At 41.1% G+C, this 17,792-nt stretch overlaps 1 protein-coding gene across 4 annotated transcripts in view; it reads right to left on the bottom strand.

The window, feature by feature from the left end:
- The window catches only part of ACBD6 (acyl-CoA binding domain containing 6), a 210,718-nt gene that overhangs the window by 177,350 nt on the left and 15,576 nt on the right, over nt 1–17,792 (bottom strand). The window contains exons 1-2 of one of the 4 annotated variants that reach the window (XM_042465767.1): nt 16,675–16,763; nt 11,650–11,783 (exon numbers count right to left, since the gene is read on the bottom strand). The exons of 1 other annotated variant lie outside the window; for it this stretch is intronic. In XM_042465767.1, the coding sequence (XP_042321701.1) occupies nt 11,650–11,730 (81 nt within the window). In that variant the 5' untranslated portion in view covers nt 11,731–11,783; nt 16,675–16,763. Of the gene's footprint in view, nt 1–11,649; nt 11,784–15,941; nt 16,134–16,674; nt 16,811–17,792 lie in introns of those variants that run through there. 2 more of the 4 variants (XM_042465766.1, XM_042465768.1) reach the window with 2 other exon arrangements.

Below are 17,792 nucleotides of genomic sequence, written 5' to 3'. Positions count from 1 at the left end.
GATAAGGTTGTCTAGTCGTTTCCGACCATAGGGGGTGGTGCTCATGTCCATAACTAAGCTGAAGAGCAAGCGTTGTCAAAGACGACTCTGTGATCATGTGGCCAGCATGACTGCACAGACCGCTGTTACCTTCCCACCGAAGTAATACCTGTTCATCGACTTGCATTTTTACATGCTTTCAAACTGCTACGTTGGCAGAAGCTGGGACTAGGGATGGGAGCTTTCTCCGTCCCATAGCACTTGGATCTCGAACTGCTGACTTGCCAATTTTGCAATTGTCAGATTCAGTGTCTTAACTGCTGAGCCACCACAGCCCTATATAATATAATCTGTATTCAGTATTAAAACACATAAACATCAACACCTTACCAAAAAGAAGAAAAGAGATAAAAGATCACAACTCTTTTTTGTATGTTTTTAACTAAACTTTTAAATGTGGAGGCTACCTTGAGTCTCTTGGGGAAGATGTAGAATATAAAGAAAGTCAAAAAATACTAATCTATCCTGCAAACTTGAAATCATCCTATACTTGGGATACAGAAATTTGTGAACTAGTCATTAATAATAATCCAACTGGGTGATTTGCCAGATGTAGAGGTTAGGATTACAAGTAGGTACATTCCTCTTTCTGCCAGAAGAACTAACTATCTGCTGTTTCCTGACTTCAGAGATCTGTCTACAGAAGCAATCTGTCAGCAGTACTGCTCTCCTGGCTAAGGTTTTCTGGCAAAACAGCCCCCAAAAGGGACAGAGAAGTTGCAGGATAACCTCTTCCACCACAGCCAAATCTCCTTTGTCCAAGGACAGATTCATGAGGTTACTACAAAGTTAGGGGAGCACAAGAGCTGCCTAAGAAATTTTTCATGTTCCTAGGTGTCCCTTGGCCATCTTCACCAGTTAGGCTTAGATTCAAAGTTCATCTTGGCCTCCTAGTGCAATGCCACTTTGCTTTGGGAAGAGATGACTTTTAATTGTTTTCCCCAGTATTTTCCTTTGTCTACACTGATACCTACGTACAGTCATATGTACCAGCCAGGTGCCCCAAGGGTTACCTTAAAAGTCCATCACCTCAACAATACCCCAGCCCAGAAGTGCAGACCAAGGCCTCAATTACAATTGGGTGATGACAACAATGAGCTATGTATTCAACCAAGAGAAATGGAAATAACTTCTATAATTAACTGGCATAGCATACAATTCAGTTTTAAAACCTATCATTCTGCATTTCAGAGAAAAAAAGGAGATACCTTTCCTATGTTGTTTTAAACCAAGGACTGTTTGGATACATACTGAGGATCCCACCCCAACTTTCCTCTCTTTGTTGAGGAAAGGTATAATTTTAAAACACTTCCATAACCCCAAACAGCTTGTTAGGGGCATAAAGCTGTTTTCTTTTGTAAACCGTTTCCTTCTCGTCTCCCCCTATTCCAACTTGTGCAAAAGGTGAGCATGATAGAACACGGAATGCTGTGGCAGCATGACATGAATGTGTTCAATAACAAGAGATGGAAAAGGCTCCTGCCCCTACAAGGCACACTCTTTGCTGTAGCAGCTCAACACATTGTGCGGCTTGAGGCCAAGGTTAATATGCCACCTCTTAACAGCTAACAATACAAGTTGTTGAACTTTACTTCAACAGTCACAACATGACAGTGTTTCACTATCCCTGTGGGTAGGAGGAAATCTTAAGGGGCACAGGGCATAGCAGATGATGTATGAGCATATGGATGTACGAACGCAGGCACAGAGGTCTGCCCTCCACCAGCTAGCCCGAGTATTTCATGCCTTAACATGTACCCTCCCAAGGCAACTGCCTCATTCTGCCTATTGGTAGGACTGCTGGCCTGACCCAGTTCTAGTAACCTTCTAGACGTTTTAGCCAAATCACTTCACAACATTCAGTGCCAGTTTCCTACTTTAGATTACTTTGATCTGCAGTTCCTAGAACACAAAGTTCTATACTTATAGTGCATTTGAAGACCACATTAACAAACACACTAATCAAGCTGTTGATCTGCAAGACAGTTTCTTGGCCAGAGATTAAAATGTCACCATTAGAGTCAACTTTGATTTAGGGGCCAGCTGTCCCAAGCAGGCACAGCTATTTGGTGTCTGGTGGCAATTGGGAAATTGAATCCTGGAGTGCAAATCCTACGCCTTCAAGCAATTAATGCTTATATGTACATGCAGGCAGCTCCTGACTGTAGCAGCTCTGCATTTCCCTTTCTTAAGTCTCTCTTTCTAGAGAATACAGTATCTGATATTACCAAATGTGTGATGTAACACAAAATGTTACAAGTTTGTATTTATATTTACAGTTGCTGACTAGGCTAGGGGAAAAGAAAACCTAGCCTGCTGTGCTCTTTAACAGCCAGGTCAGCCAGCAGAAATAAGATACATCACTCACATAAACCTTGTCCAAAAAAAACCAGGATCAGTAACTATTGCCCAGTACAGATGGGCCCTTTGTGGTGCACCCATGACATGCTAGGGTTGCTCAGGGGCAGGCGTGCACACATCCTGCAACCCTAGCACGTCATGGGCGCACCGCAGCTGTGCAGCACCATCCAGATGGTGCTCAGAGCAATGACGTGCCAGCAGCGCAGTGTCCAAATGGGGCTGTGCTTCTGACACTTCATCGCACCGTTGCTGGCGCTTTGGCACAGTGCAAGTACACCGCAAAAAAGGAGTCGCTTCCGTGTGCTCCTTTCTTGCTGCGCAGCAGTGTCGCACAATTTGGTTGCTGCGGCGCTGCTGAGGAGCAAGGAGACGCCTCTTTTTGGCGCTCTGTACCGCGCCTATGGTTTGTAACTAGTTTGTTCATGCAAATCACAGTCAAGACTAATTTCAGTTTGTCATATAAACTGTGGTTAACTGAAAATGGAAGCAAAAGCTACTGATCTCCTTGTAGCTATGCCAGTGATGAGCAAACAGGGATGCACAAAAATCCAAAGTTCATTCACACAACAGCAGACCGTAGTTTAATATCACATACAAAAGTAGGTTCTGCTGCCGAACTCTGCCTTTCATCTTGGTGTAATTGCCTTGCCAAGAAAAAAAGGCAGGTTAGGCTGCCACATCATCAAAGACAATTCATTAAACCAGCCCATCAAAGTAGACTGTAAGGCTGTCAAGTCTTTTCAGTGAGGAAGCAACAAAACAGACATGCCAAATTTCTAAGAGGAAAGGAAGGGGTAGAATCTTGCCCTTCCAAGACAGCTCAAACAAAAGCAAACTGCTGCACCCTCTTCTAATTTGTGTATTCTTCTTCATTAATATTTTTTCATCTTGATTACACTCTAATTGTTTTTTGGCCACATATGTCCTGGTTTTCCTCTTTGAAATGCTGGAAACTATATCCCTGGAAAGTCTTGCCTTCAGACTTTGCCCTTGAGCCTACATAGCTTATGTCTCAGTTCTTGTCATTCTGTCATTCACCTTTGTTTTTCTTGTTCCCTTTGACTGTGTAGCTGCTTCTGGTCTAAATTGTTATATCTGTTATATCTTTGATATCTGCAGCTTTCAAACTTAACCTCTGGCAGTTGCAGACTGTGCTCTTACCTCTGTCTCACTTGGGTCAAGTGCCCGCACCAGGCTTTGAGTACCAGAATCTGACTGCCTGAACCCTGATTTTTACAAAAGTTGACTGACAGAGAGAGGTTATGTCACTATGTTGATGTTGCATATCCAAAGAGCTCTGAACTGTTGTTGCTCCTGCTGTTGTTGTTAATGTTGTTGCTCTTGAGAGCAATGACCAAGCCTAATGAAATATCACTCTACCATTCTGGGAAATGCAAACTACAATATTAGGGCTACTTCTTGGGACTGTTCCATTCCGATAATGAGATCCAGAGTCACCACAGACAACAAAGTCTGCAATTTACCATTTTTGTGTTCTTGTTACACATTTCAAAGTTGACATTGTATCTGTTCCCTTAAAGTGTGTGCAGTCGATCAGATTTGCTATTATTTTAGTAAGGTTTTATCACAGAAACACTAAAAAATGGCATTACTATGCACTGCTGATACTGGGAAGAACCAGAGCCTCGAATACTCCCATTTCATACACCAAAATGTCTTCCGCTATCCCTTGTGTCATCATTAGCAAATAGTGAATATAATAAGGTACCTCACAGCAAGAAATCCAGAACCAGTATTATAACAATGGTTCACGTCTACCCTGAGATCCTGTCAGTTTTTTCTTGCAGTAACTGCAGTCTTTCCCGCCTCCCGCCTCTTTTTGGCACAAGAGATTGAAATGGCCATCTGCGAGTGCCTTCATTCAGATTGGCACAGGTTTTCAGTATTTCCTTTCATTCACAACAAGCCTTAACACAATCCCTGAAATTACTGGAAAGTAGCAGAAAGGGGTGAGATACATGATGCAACAGCAACCCCGCCAAAAAAAGAAAACTAACCAAAAAATGTGGCATGCTGTCAGGCTTTGTTTCCCACACTCCCACGACATATAACAGAATCTATTAAGAGACATACACATTTCTTTCCTTGACAACAGCTTTATCTCAGCAAAACAAAGTGGTTTTCCTAGAATGTACTGTTGCAGTTGTTACTGAAGAGGTGGTTGCAAGTCTGAAGAATCCCTAGCAATTCTATTATTAGACAAGTGTAGAATTTATTTTAAAGATGTGCAATAGGTGACTTTCATAAAGGACGTCAGTCTATCTCCAGGCCCATCATAAACTTTGTTTTTTACAAAATCACTAATATTGTCTTGGTTAAATCTTTCGCCAAACATGTTTTTTTCAAGCTTTTGAAGCATTACAAAAACTTGCAAAACAGGAAAGCAGGAAAGGCAAAAATGTGGATGACTATGGTTTCATCAGTGCCAAATAGCTTCAGATCTAAGAAAGACAGCACTAGAGCGCTTGGATTAGGGAGACCTGCCCTATAAACTAGCAAAACATTTTAATACTTCCCAATTTTTTGTGTGTCTTCAATCATGCACAGCATTTGATTTCATGTTAGTCTTTGAGCAGCGCTGAAACATATTTACATGATCACAGCCTTTTCCCAATGGCCAAGATCCTTCTATAAAATTTACTCAGTATTAATCCTTGTTTAGCAAAGGAATTCTACAGCTTTAATTAGTAGCTTCCTTATTGCAGCTTCTATTCTTGTTCTTGTTACTGTTGTAATTTCTTTCTGTCCAGCGCAGGGAAAATAAGAGATGAATTGCCTCTTTATTGCCTCATTATTTGTCACTTGTTCCTGCAGACAGCATATACTTAATAGTTCCCTCTTATTCTTTTGTGTGTGAAAGAGTGCTATGTTGCTAGAAAATAAAGAATAAAAACATTCTGATAATGGTTGTTTTGGGCTTCCATGGGTGAAGGAGGATTTGAACCCTGGTCTCCAGTGTTCTTGTCCAACATTCAAACCACTATACCATGCTTGCTTTCTCTGATAATTACCTCCACTGTATATAAACAACATCAACGGACAGTGGCAAGTAAAGAGCAAGCCATCAGTTGCTCACCACATTCTGAACAATGCTAAACATGAATCAATTATAAATGGAGGAAACTTGTAATTAAAGGCTCAGTAAACCCCATGCTGTCAACAGCACTTATCTCAGCCACATTGCAAAGAATGATTTGTGCAGTTCAGTTGTTTGTGAAAAAATAGTTCTCCCGAGTCAAATATAAAATTCCTATGGCATGGAGCAAAACAAAACAAACCTTGGAATCTAAAAGTTAACAATATCATCAAAATTCCCCCTTCCCCCCAAAATTACTTGACTAAAGGATGGGTATTCCCTAGAATTGAGCTATTGTGAAAGCAACCATTATTCAAATTATAAGGAAAAAATAGGAGGAAATAATATCCACAAGCCCCACCCTTGATTCCCTCTAACGTTTAGTCAAATCATGGCCTGATTATAGCTTTCCAAAAGGTAAACTAACAAAAGTGGTAAAGGGAGACCATCCCAAAATGAAATGCATCTGATTCCTGGCATCCTCTTTTGTCCTGCATTCCCACCCCCATTCTCCCAATAATAAAAGCACTGGAAATCATCAGCATCCTATGATATGTGGCAGAATGGCACGTCCCCTGTCTGAAAGTAAAACAATAATAAATAACATGACAACATTTGTTGGAATTTTTATTTGATACAAGGCTGGCTGTTGAGTTACTGCCTGGGATTTGACATGTCCCACCATATGCATGTGCACACCACAGACATGTGCAGATCGGTAGTAAACAGATGCTTAGAAGCCTTTCTCTCTCTCTGTCACCAGCTGTCTTATTAGCCAAGCAAGCCTGAGTGCCACTTTGCTCCAATTTGCATTTGGAATTCCCTTGAGCAGTCAGCAAAGGCCTGCAGTGGCTCCACATCACACACATACACCCCACACACACTCCTCCTCATTGTAGTGCTGATCTAATCATGGCCTCGTGGCATTTGCAACAAAGAGAATTTCTGTCTCAAGTCCCTCCAGCCCTTCTCCAGTTAAATCACCCATTCCACCAAGAATATTGCAACATACATTTGCTCCTCTTGCATGTCCATGCTGTACAATCTGACACTGTATTGATAAACAGTTTGGGGGCATCATTAATATCTTAGTAGAAAGCAGAGGAAACTCCCTTTTCATTGTTCACAAAATGGGATTTCAGAGCACTGAAAAATGAGCAGTATGCTATCTCCTTGACCAGCAGGAAAAAGAAAAAAACCCTCTACAAATGCTACCTTTCCTGATAATTTCAGACCTGAAAAGGAAAATTGTTTCCTAGAATAAAACACAGAGTGGAAAATGAAACCTGGGGGAAGAAAGTAATGTTTACCTAAATGGTTCTAAACAGAAGAATCATACTATTTGCCTTGTCAGAAAGTCATATCAAACATACAACGAATAAAAAAAGAAACCATTTCAGAAGTGGTGCTGGAGTCTGGTTCTGTGGATACCATGGACTGCAAAAAGACATATAAATGGGACTGAGAGCAAATCGAGCCTGAACTCTCCCTAGAAGCCAAGATGACTAAACTGAGACTGTTGTATTTTGGAGCTCTCATGAGAAGACATGACTCACTGGAAATGATTATAATGCTCAGCAAAGGCAAAGACAAAGGGGAAAGAGGAATGCTGTATTACAGGTGGATTTGTTCAACCAAGGAAGCCATGGCTCTGAGTGCACAAGACTTCAACAGGGCTGTTTTTTGACTCAGGCTCATAGATGTCTTTCATTCATTTGGGTCACCTTAAGTCAAAGCTGACTTGACAGCAAATAATAACAAAGAAAGGACTTGTTTTTATTGTTGATCAATGGGGGAAATTGCACTGAGGAAGGGTGAGGCAAAATAGTAAAAAAAATATTCAAATTGTATTATCTTGCCCAGGATAGGTCCCCTTTCATGCTTCATCCTAGACCTAATATTCATTTCAGAGTTTGGAAAGGAAGAACAGTGTTAGCAAGAGGACATTAATATGTGCATGAGAAGGACAGCAAGGAGATGTGGAAAGTTACTGCTTATGTTAGAGTTCCACCCTCCCTTCAAACTTCCACTCACAAAACAGCAGCACCACTATCCACACTTGCTCTCACTAGCACTTTATTAGTGGGGTCTGGGTCCTGTCTGGATTGCTGCTAGCCTTATAGCCTCTGCTGATCAACATTTGAGAAGGAAGAGAAGAGAGTCGTAGGAAGAGAGTCAGGTTTTTGTTGCTTGAATGGAAGCAGCTCCATGACTTCAACGTGAATTTTAAGTCTAGAAGCAGGGACGTAGCTAGGATGTTAGGAGGGGGGGTCCAGACTAAGTGCCACCATTATAATGGGGCTTGGGTGCGGCGGTGCAGCAGCATACACCATTCATTTTTCTAATGGAAGGGGGGGGTCTGGACCCCAAGAACCCCTCCCCCCCTTGGCTACATCCCTGTTAGAAGTCATGTATATTCAGGTCTCAAAGCCTTCTTTAGATGTATGAAGCTTTTGAATCAACCAAGACTAGGCAGCCAAACTTCTGTTTTTGCTTAGTCTGCCTGCTGCGTAGCAGTCTCAGTCTCTAGTGACTAAATTTGTGTACCTTGCTGAGGAAACAGTGTCTAGGTCTTGGTCTGGATATATAGTTAGCTATGGCATCAGTCAGTCATGCTATAGTGAGGCCATATGCCAGTACTGGGGACATTATCACATAAGGCTGCCACAGTGGAATTACAGCAGGATATCACAAGACACTATGTCTGTCCTGTGGCTCCTTCATCTTCCATCTGTTCCTGGAGCACATTGAACTAGTCTAATAAGGATTGATGAGAAAACCTGTCAGTGCCTCCCAATCGTGCTGCTTTCCCACAACTGATTCTCATATGATAAGTTCCTCCCACTATAGTTCCAATATGCAGGCATCCATGTGGTGCAAGTGGGTGTGATTATGCATCTCACCACAAGCATGGTCTTTTTCTTTTCCACTGCCCCCTCCCCAATTTCTTTTATTTATTTTTTCTCATACTTGACCAATTGCTGTGTCCTCGTATTGAATATATATATATATTTAAAAATACAAGCTGAAAGGCATGCTAGGATGGGCATGGAGCAGGAAGGCAGGGTTATGAAGGCCAGTGTGCAGAAGACAGGGCCTAGGACTATAACAGCAGTATGGCACTTTTGAAGAGCTGTGCAAAAATGACTGTCCCCAAATCGAGTTATGTGCTTTTCCTACACTAATGTGATTCTGGGGTCTTAGCAGACCAGTGTGATAAAATCCTTATTGCAGAGGTTCAAATATATCCCCCAGTCATGTTGGAAGAAATTTGGCTATTCAGCAGGGAAAGAATCTGATAGATCTCTATTCTGAACAGAATTTATTATTGGTCCATGAACAGAGGTAAAGGTACTCTGTCCTTTTGTGCCTGTACTCCTTCCTAAATTACAGGGGAAATATTTCCCTATATTTTCTAGTAATTTCAGTTTCTTTAAGGAAAAACCCTTTTACTGAAATGGATTTTTTAGTAATGGAAAAATTGCAATTGCAAAATACCTTGTTCATCAAAAATGCTCAAAATAATCCTGCTAGGCTCTGTGCTGCAGCTAAGTAATATCAGAATCAGATTTACAGACATGAAGTTGGATTGAGCAAGTACTGGCAGCTGGCTCATATCATGTGTCTTTTCCTTACAAAAAGTTCAGAACTCTAAAAGATGAAGCGGAAAAAATTAATATTTTAAGAGCTGGCTTGATAACACAGCTGATGGAATTGACTTGATACACCGGTGGTGATCTCCAGACACACAGATTTTCAGTGTGGTTCAGGCTGAATAAGGGTATAGCTAGCATAGCAGCCATTTTTAAGATAATGCCAAATACATTATCAACACATGTCTCCTCAGCCATCAGAGTAGCTCTACAATTGCTTTTTTAAATGTCTATTAATTTCTTGATGGGGTGATAAGGTTAAGAATGGGCATACATGCATAATTATGTACATTTCATTATGTGTATTGAGACAACAGCCTGCTGAATGCATGAGTGGTGAGGCATAGCATGGAGCATGCTGATCCAAGGTCAAACATGTTGGTATATATGTCTGTTGCAAAGCTGATGCCGTGTGTTCTATGACCCGAAGAAGTCAAATGGATCAGAATATGGAGAAGAACTTTGGGTATTGCCTGCTGTATACAGATCTACATTTAATAGCTTGTCATTTGACAGTATGAAATTATCATTGCAGCTTGCGTGTAGGATTCCAGGTTACAAAAATAGTTGTCTGATAAGAATGTAAGGATTCAAAATCTGGGGATTTTGTAGGACACACTAGGTCTTGGGCTTTTTCTCCTTGGGCTGTTGCAAAGTCATATTAGAAGAATTGGTGGCATTTTTGTCACTTATGAATCACAAATGGGGTGCAATCAATATGCTGATGACACCCAATTCTACTTTTTCCTTGTTGCCAGGGTCAACTGAGGCTGTGCAAGAGCTTGATCAGTGCCTGCATGCTTTAATGGGCTGGATGAGGGCTAATAAAATGGGGTTGCATTCCAATAAGTTGGAGGCTCTGTCTGTTGGTGGAGCTCTAATTCAGGAACTGTACATGCCCTAATGGGGTTGCAAACACTGAAGGAACAGGTTACTAGCTTGGAAATATTCCTAGATCCAGCTCTGTCACTGAAGGCCTAAATGAGGTTTGTGGCTTGAAATGCTTGGCATTAACTCTGACTAGTGCACCACCTGCAGATTTCCTTGGGCAAGGATAATTTAGCCACAGTGGTGCATGCACTGGAATCCTTATTAGACTAGTTCAATACACTCAGGGCTGCCTTTGAAGATGACTCAAAAGCTACAGGCAGTGCAAAAAAGTATAACATCAGTCTTAAAGAAGCTGCACTGGCTGCTAACTTCTGTTCTGTGCTGGTGATGACATTCAGAGCCCTAAATGGCTTGGGATCTTGATATTATGATAGGAAGACTTCTATATGTATAACTGCCAAAAAACAGAAATCAGCTGGTGTGATCCTGCTTTGCATCCTAATTTTATTACTTTTTCAAGTGTATGTGCACATGGTTTTACCTGTTTTAGCCTTTTCTAAACTAAATGTTGCTCTGATATCTCATGATTAAGGGTGGAATAGAAATATGCTAATAAATAAATAAATAAATAAATAAAAGAAAGCCGTATCACTTGGAAAGGTGGTGGATTATTTTTGTGAAAGATTATGATATATAAAAAAGAATCTTGCCATTTTACGGCATTAACATGCTTTTGTAGACCAAAGTCCAATGGGCTATGACATGCAGAAGCTGACGCCATAGGTAGTGGTATGTCACAATTTAGTATTAGTCTTCTGAGGTACCAGAAGACAATTGTCTTTACTGCAACCCTTCTGGAAACTGTACTACATATATATGTTTCCCAGAAATGGTTGACTTTTAGGTTTATCTTCGGCCCAGTACACACTGCCAGGAAGCAATAGTAGGGCTTGGGAGCGCACAACAACCACATGCTCCCGAGCCCTAATACATGCAGGTGGAGCCATTATTGCACAGCACCACGGACATCATGTGTGTGTCTATGACGTATGGATGTCTGAATGCCCACACGTCTTTTAGAGCAAGTAGTGTCATAGGGCTGCATCTCAGCCCTTATGATGCTGCAAAACAGAAGCCGCTCTGTACCAGGTCTTCATTTCTTCCAGGTAAGACCTTCTGAATGGATTAATATGTATCATCAGAAGCCTCTGTGCAGGGAGGAAACTCTGGGTCTGTAAGGTCGATGAACTTGAAGGACCCTAGAGGGACTATAGAGGGATGGACTGCAAAAACAAGCAACAAGGGCTGAATGTATTCCAAGCGTTACTTATTGCCTACACCTTCCCTAAACTGTCAGATCAGGACCCAATTGTTGTTGGTGCTGTGTGCCTTCAAGTTGTTTCTGACTTAACAGTGACTCTAAGGTGAACCCATCACAGGTGTTTCTTGGGCAGATTTGTTCAGAGGGGTTTTTTCTTTGACTTCCTCTGAGGTCTAGAGTGTGTGACTTGCTAAGCGGCTTTCCATGGCTGAGCAGGAATTTGAACTCTGATCTCCAGAGTCATAGTCCAATACACAAACGACTACACCACACTGACTCTCAGCCTTTCACCAATACATGAAACAAAATTAGCACATAGTGTCTGGCCATATTTGTGCAATACTCACCTCACTTTCTTCAATGTCTGAGGAAGCAACTTCTAGCCTCAGCCCCTTCATCTTCTTTTGCTTACATGGAAAGCAGTGCATTGGAAGGGAAGAGGTTCTTGCTCATAGAGAAGCTCTTCATGGAAGAAAGAACTCTGGAAAATCAAGGATATTGGCACATGGAATGCCTCTGTATGAACAGGAACCTATTCTTTTCAGATGTGTTGCTTTCTGCATGAATAAAGTGATGACAGGTAGGGTACAGGTAGGATCTGCCCTGCTTAAATGCTGAAGAAAGAGAAGTGGGTAACACCTGAATATGGCTTATCGAGTGTGTTGATCTGAAATTAAACCATTTGCTATATAGTAAGGTTATCAGTTAAACATTTGACATCGATCTAAGACTTGAAGCTATAGAAATAGCTTGTTAAGAGCAAAGCAATAGTATGTTCAAACACTGGACCTTGTTCAAAGTAAACACAACAGTGTTTGTCAACAGTATTTGTATAATGGTTGTTTTGGCTGTTAAATTAGAGCTGAGAATTGTATAGCGGTGGGGAGAAGATCCTTTTTTCACTCTTGCTTCCTGAAATCTCCAAGAGCCTGCCAAAGGATGTTTGAGTTGGGTTAAAGGTGACCCAGACTTTAGACTAGAGCAGCATGCTCCATCTACACAGTAGTTAATAATTCATGCTTTGTCAAGGAATATAATGTCAGCTGCTATTGGATAACACTGAATCTGCCCTGGAATTTGGCTTTTGCTAATACTGAAAAAATGTGGAATACATCCTCAGTTTTAATACACAATATGTAAGCAGTCCCATTTCCTTCAAAACACAGATTGAAAAAAGGTACTTTTTCAGATGGCAACTTCCAGCCAGCATGATCATATAAAAGAGAGTTGCCATCCAAAAAGGTAACTTTTCCAAAAAAAGTAGTATTTCTAGGTTCTGATCCAAACCAGGATTATAAACCAGGAATGGGCATATGGAAAGTTTCCCCATCTCCCTCCTCTGCAATTCACAACTTTGTTTCTGGTTGATGAATATCTTTATAAATGAGATAAAATAATAGGTTCATGCTCATCAAATCTAGAAGGACATCAAACCTGCAATCATAGCTAATATCAAATGACACAATCCAGGTTCAAGATTACTTTAACAGATTAGGGGATCTAGGCCAAAACTAATAAAATTAATGTTGTCAAGGATAAATATAAGGTACTACATTTGGAAAAAAACAGACACATAAATATAAGATGGGGAGTACCTGGCTTGACAGTAGTACAGGTGAAAAAGATCTAAGGTCTTGGTAGATCACAAGCTTAACCTGAGTCAACAGTGTGATGTGGCCACAAAACAAACAAACAAACCCTAGTTGCATCAACAGAACTATTGAGTACAAATTAAGGGATAAAATAGTAGCACTCCATTCTCTTTTGATCAGATTCACCTGGAGTCCTGTATCCAGGTCTGGACAAAACAGTTCAAGAAGAACATGGAAAATCTTGAACATAACCAGAGGAGGATAACAAAGAGGGTAAAGTTCTGGAAATCAAGTCCTATGAGGAACAGTTTAGAGAGCAGGATATGTTGAGATTGGAGAAGAGACTGAGAGATGGTAAGATCCTTAACTATATGAAAGGCTGCCATGTAGAAGTTGGACCAGGCTTTTCCAGAAAAAAAAAGGACCCCAAAACAATAGATTCAAAGTACAAGAAAGGAGATGCTGACTAAAAACTAATAAGGGCATCCTGGTCATAAGAGCTGTTTGCCAGTGGAACAGACTATTTTGGAAGGTGATGGACTCTTCATTGTTGGAATTTTCGAAAGATGTTAGATAGCTATCTCTCACGATGCTTTAACCGTGGATTTCTTCACTGTTAGGGGACTGGACTCGATAGTGTTCGAGGTCCTTTCCAACTATATGACTATTTGTTTCTATGAACTGCCATTCACAAATTGTTGTTTCTGATTTATGGTAACCCTAAGGTGAATCTATCATGGGGCTTTCTTGGCACCTTTGTTCAGAGGGGATTTGCCCTAGCCTTCCTCTGAGGCTGAGAAAGTGTGACTTGCCCAAGGTCGCCCAGTGGGTTTTCATGGCAGAGTGGGGATTTGAATTCAGATTCCCAATGTCCTAGTCCAACACTCAACCACTACACCATGCTGGCTCCACTTCACAGCTTTTTGTTTCCCTTGCTCTGTGCTGATCTTGATGAGAAACCATTGAATAAGGGAAGTCCCAGACATGCACTTTTCTCTGGGGAAGAGTCAACTGGAGGTTTTTATGTTTCCAGAGTCTGATCATTCCTCCCAAGGTCTGCCCCTTCCTGAAGGAAAGTAGGTCTTAAAGCACCAGGCCTCTAGCTTGGAGCTTAGTACTCCTCTCTTTCTGACAGTTCATTTACGGATGTGGCTTGCACTGATTTATCAATTTTGGGCAATGGGGAGGTTGTTAATTTTTCCCTCGGGGATGTTGAATTCGTGATGACTGCAGAACCTGGGGGTTCTGACTCATGGGTCTCAGGCTCAGAGCCTGTGACCTGCTGTGGCTCAGACTGGAGCCTAATTCTGAGGCTTGGATTTGTTTCGCCAGTTTCTACCAGCTCCTTCTTACCCAAGTTGACCAATTTAGGATGTCATGTCACCACTATTTTCAATTTCTGTCTCTGTAAATATCTAGACATGCATCTGCCAAGACAATAACACTTCATGCAGCTGCTAAAGTGAATGATAATGCATTAAAATTTATGACATAACAAATCAATTAATTTTTAAAAGTGCCACAAAACTTTTCACCATGTTGGATGAACCACCAGGAACCGTCTGTGCCTGTGGCTGGTCTCAAGGCAAGAACTCTAGGATCTGTGAGCCAGTCAGTCTAAAGACCCCAGAGTATGAGACTGTCTCATCTTTCGCAAACTTAATGGAGAGCTCAAAATTAAGCCAATTTGAGCAGACAGAACTTGACATTCCCTTTGATGCAGAGCTTTAGCAGACAGGGCTTTTTGCTTGCTGATAAAGAAATGGGTAATGATTCATTGGGAAAAAGACCTCAGTAGTTTCAGTGCTAATTGAAATGGGAAATTCAATAAGGAAGGCAATGTCAAACTTCCTCTGAACAAATCCTGCCAAGAAAATTCTGTGAAAGGGTCACTACAAGTCGAAGTGAACTTAGAGGCACATAACAACACTCCCACTTTGCACTAATCAATGGGAAATAATTGAAAAACCTAGGGCAGAGGAAAGGCCAGGTTTTATAAGTGCAGGGTAACTGCTCAAAAGCTGTCGTAATGTTTTCACAATAATGAATTTTTATATATAATACATATACTTTTTTATACACTATTGTTATAAATATGAGAGAGACCATTTTAGATTTTACTGCAATGGCAGAGAGGATTCTCAGAGTACATTCTTGGTATATTCTAGGATGAAAAGTTAAAGAGGGGAGGAGGAAAAGAAAAGAGAAAAGAAATTGGAAGGAAGGAAATATTTCTCAAGAAAGCATACAGAGTACACCAATATTTCAGTATCAACATAGCAATGTTTTAAAGAGTTATTCTCCCTTTCTTTTTCTGAACAAAGGCTTGTACCTCTGCTTTAACTTCCCTTTAGGTAGGCTCACTAAGACGTATATAAACATGTTCACGAAAATTGTCAAACTAGAAGACAGGTGAGAAATGAAGTCTTTCCAAAGGATAGTCCCATGTGCTTTGAAATGTAGAAGAAAAACGGGATACTTCCCTAAATGGTGGTGCTCATGTTGAAGATGAACACTGAACAATAGGATTGGCCATCTGGAAAATACTTCAAAACAGAGCTCTGAAATGTTAATATGTTTGGACTACAGTTTTGAGAATCTCCCAGCCAGCATGGGGGTTGCAGTAAAAGAAACCAACCCAAAACTTGTCCAGACTATTTAGGAGGTCATGTAGCTGAACCTGCACTCTACCCCGGGCAAAAACATGCCAATTCATTCATCAGAGCCAAACAAAATAGTCCCTGTGATTTCATAGGCTACAGAAAAGGGTGACAGTGGTGGCAGAAGAGCGACATCTATTTTGTTTATGCACAGACCATAATCCTAGGCCTAAGAGCGATGTCTGTTTTGTTTTGGCACAGACCATAATCCTAGGCCTAAATATCAATTTCAATGAGAAGGATCAAGAATGGAAGAATGTGGCAAGATACAAGAGCTTAAAGACCTGTTTAGAACAGTTACAGTTGGATATAAGATGGATGTATAACATGATATAGAAGAACAGAGCGTTAGTTGGAATGAAAGGAAAGAAACAAAAGAACACTCACGCGCAAGCAGGATCCCATCCAAGATGTCTGAGACTGACAAAACGTCCAGGTTCGGCTTCATGCATGCTACTTCTGACAGCACTGCAGCACACAGAGTCCTTGTTCCTCAATCAGTACTTTGTGTCAATATATATAGATGCATGTCCAAGAAGGCAGCACTGTTTCTCCTTAGACTGTAATTAGGTTGTCTTGGCTTCCTGTAGGACATGTGTGTATATGTTGGAAATTTTCTTGTGTGAAAATGAATTACCACATGTTGTAAGAAAGATTATTTTATAACTATATCTACTGTCTTAAAAGCTAGCTGCACTACCACCAACAGTCAGAAAAATGGGATGTGGAGCATTATTAGCACATGCGCCTGTGTGCATTTTCCGAAATAAATTTTAAAAATCAATAACATGCCAAGTTTTCTTTCTGCCATTACTGTAATTAATGCAAATCATTCACCAGTAGAGATAAAACTGCATTAAATTACTACAAACCCATAAATTGGGCTCCCAGCATATAACTAAATCTCGCATTAAATAACCATGGTTAAAACCATCTCTCATCCGCCATCCATTACATCCCAAAAAGGCTTTGCATAGCAATTCTGATTCAGGCAACTTGGCAGCTTTCTATATGTCTGTTTGCAAGGTCTGGTCAAATCTCCAACTGTGCAAAGGTTTCTCCAATTCTCTTTCCCTGTGGTGTGGGTATCCTCACTATCAGAGAAATCCTACCTACTCACCTTTTTTTCTTGCACCACATGTGATACAATTGGTTGGCAGATACCAGAACAGCGGTTGTCTGCTACTGAACATCCACTGCAGATCAAAGAAGGCAATGTAATGTTTTCTTTATCTTGGGAGAAGTGCAGCATATCAGCTGAGAATGGATTTGAGCCCTGGCACTGGGATCGGGGGGGGGGGTGTCATGGTAATATGGCAGCAGGTGTAGGAATACAAATAGCACGCCAAGTGCATGATTGGTCTGTCACTTTTTTAATTGCTCCACATCTGAAGAGTCAGGTTTCAGAGGTCACTGAGTTGTATCTGCTCCATCTTTGGCATCACATAATTGCCTTGGCAGCATTAGCTGACTCTTTAGGAACACCAACATAAGTAACTGCTGTAACTTGCAAAATCACAAGTTAGAGCACAAGTTACAGGGAGCATATAACTCCCTTGTTAAAACCACTTCACTGGCTACCTGTTTGTTTCTGGGCACAATTCAAAGTGCTGGTCATGACTTCTAAAGCCCTATATGGCTTAAGTCCAGGCTATCTGAAAGACTGTATCTCCCCATATGAACCCGCTAAAGCCTTAAGATATTCAGGGGAAGGCTTATTCTTGGTCCTGCCACCATCACCTGCAAGGGTCCTAAGATCTACAGGGGAAGGCTTTGTCTCAGTCCCACTTCATCTGGGACGGATGTGAGAGAGAGCTTTCTCGGTAGCTTCCCCCATCCTCTGGAACTCCCTTCCACAGGAGGCTAGGCTGGTCCCCTCCCTGCTTTCTTTTCACCCACAGACAAAGATCTTCTATGCCTACATTTTCTGAAGATGCCAGCCACAGATGCTGGCGAAACATCAGGAATAAACTCTTCTAGAACATGGCCGCATAGCCCAAAAAACCAACACAAAACTATGGATGCCGGCCATGAAAGCCTTCAACTTCACAAAGACCTTTTTGTTTAAGCAGGCTTTTAATGTGTAATCAGTTGCACAGAATATACTGGTTTAACATGGTGATTTTAAACTGCTTTTAATATTTTATTGTTGCCTTTTGATTCATTTCTTTTGGGAGCTGTCTTGAGTCCTACTCCAGGACAATGGTGGCATATAAATGAAGTAAGAGGATACAAAAT

The sequence above is a fragment of the Sceloporus undulatus genome, chromosome 4 (genome assembly GCF_019175285.1).
Source record: "Sceloporus undulatus isolate JIND9_A2432 ecotype Alabama chromosome 4, SceUnd_v1.1, whole genome shotgun sequence".
Lineage (NCBI taxonomy): Eukaryota > Metazoa > Chordata > Lepidosauria > Squamata > Phrynosomatidae > Sceloporus > Sceloporus undulatus.
The sequence above is the reverse complement of the archived record's forward strand: the minus strand, read 5'-3'. Positions and strand labels throughout refer to the sequence as shown.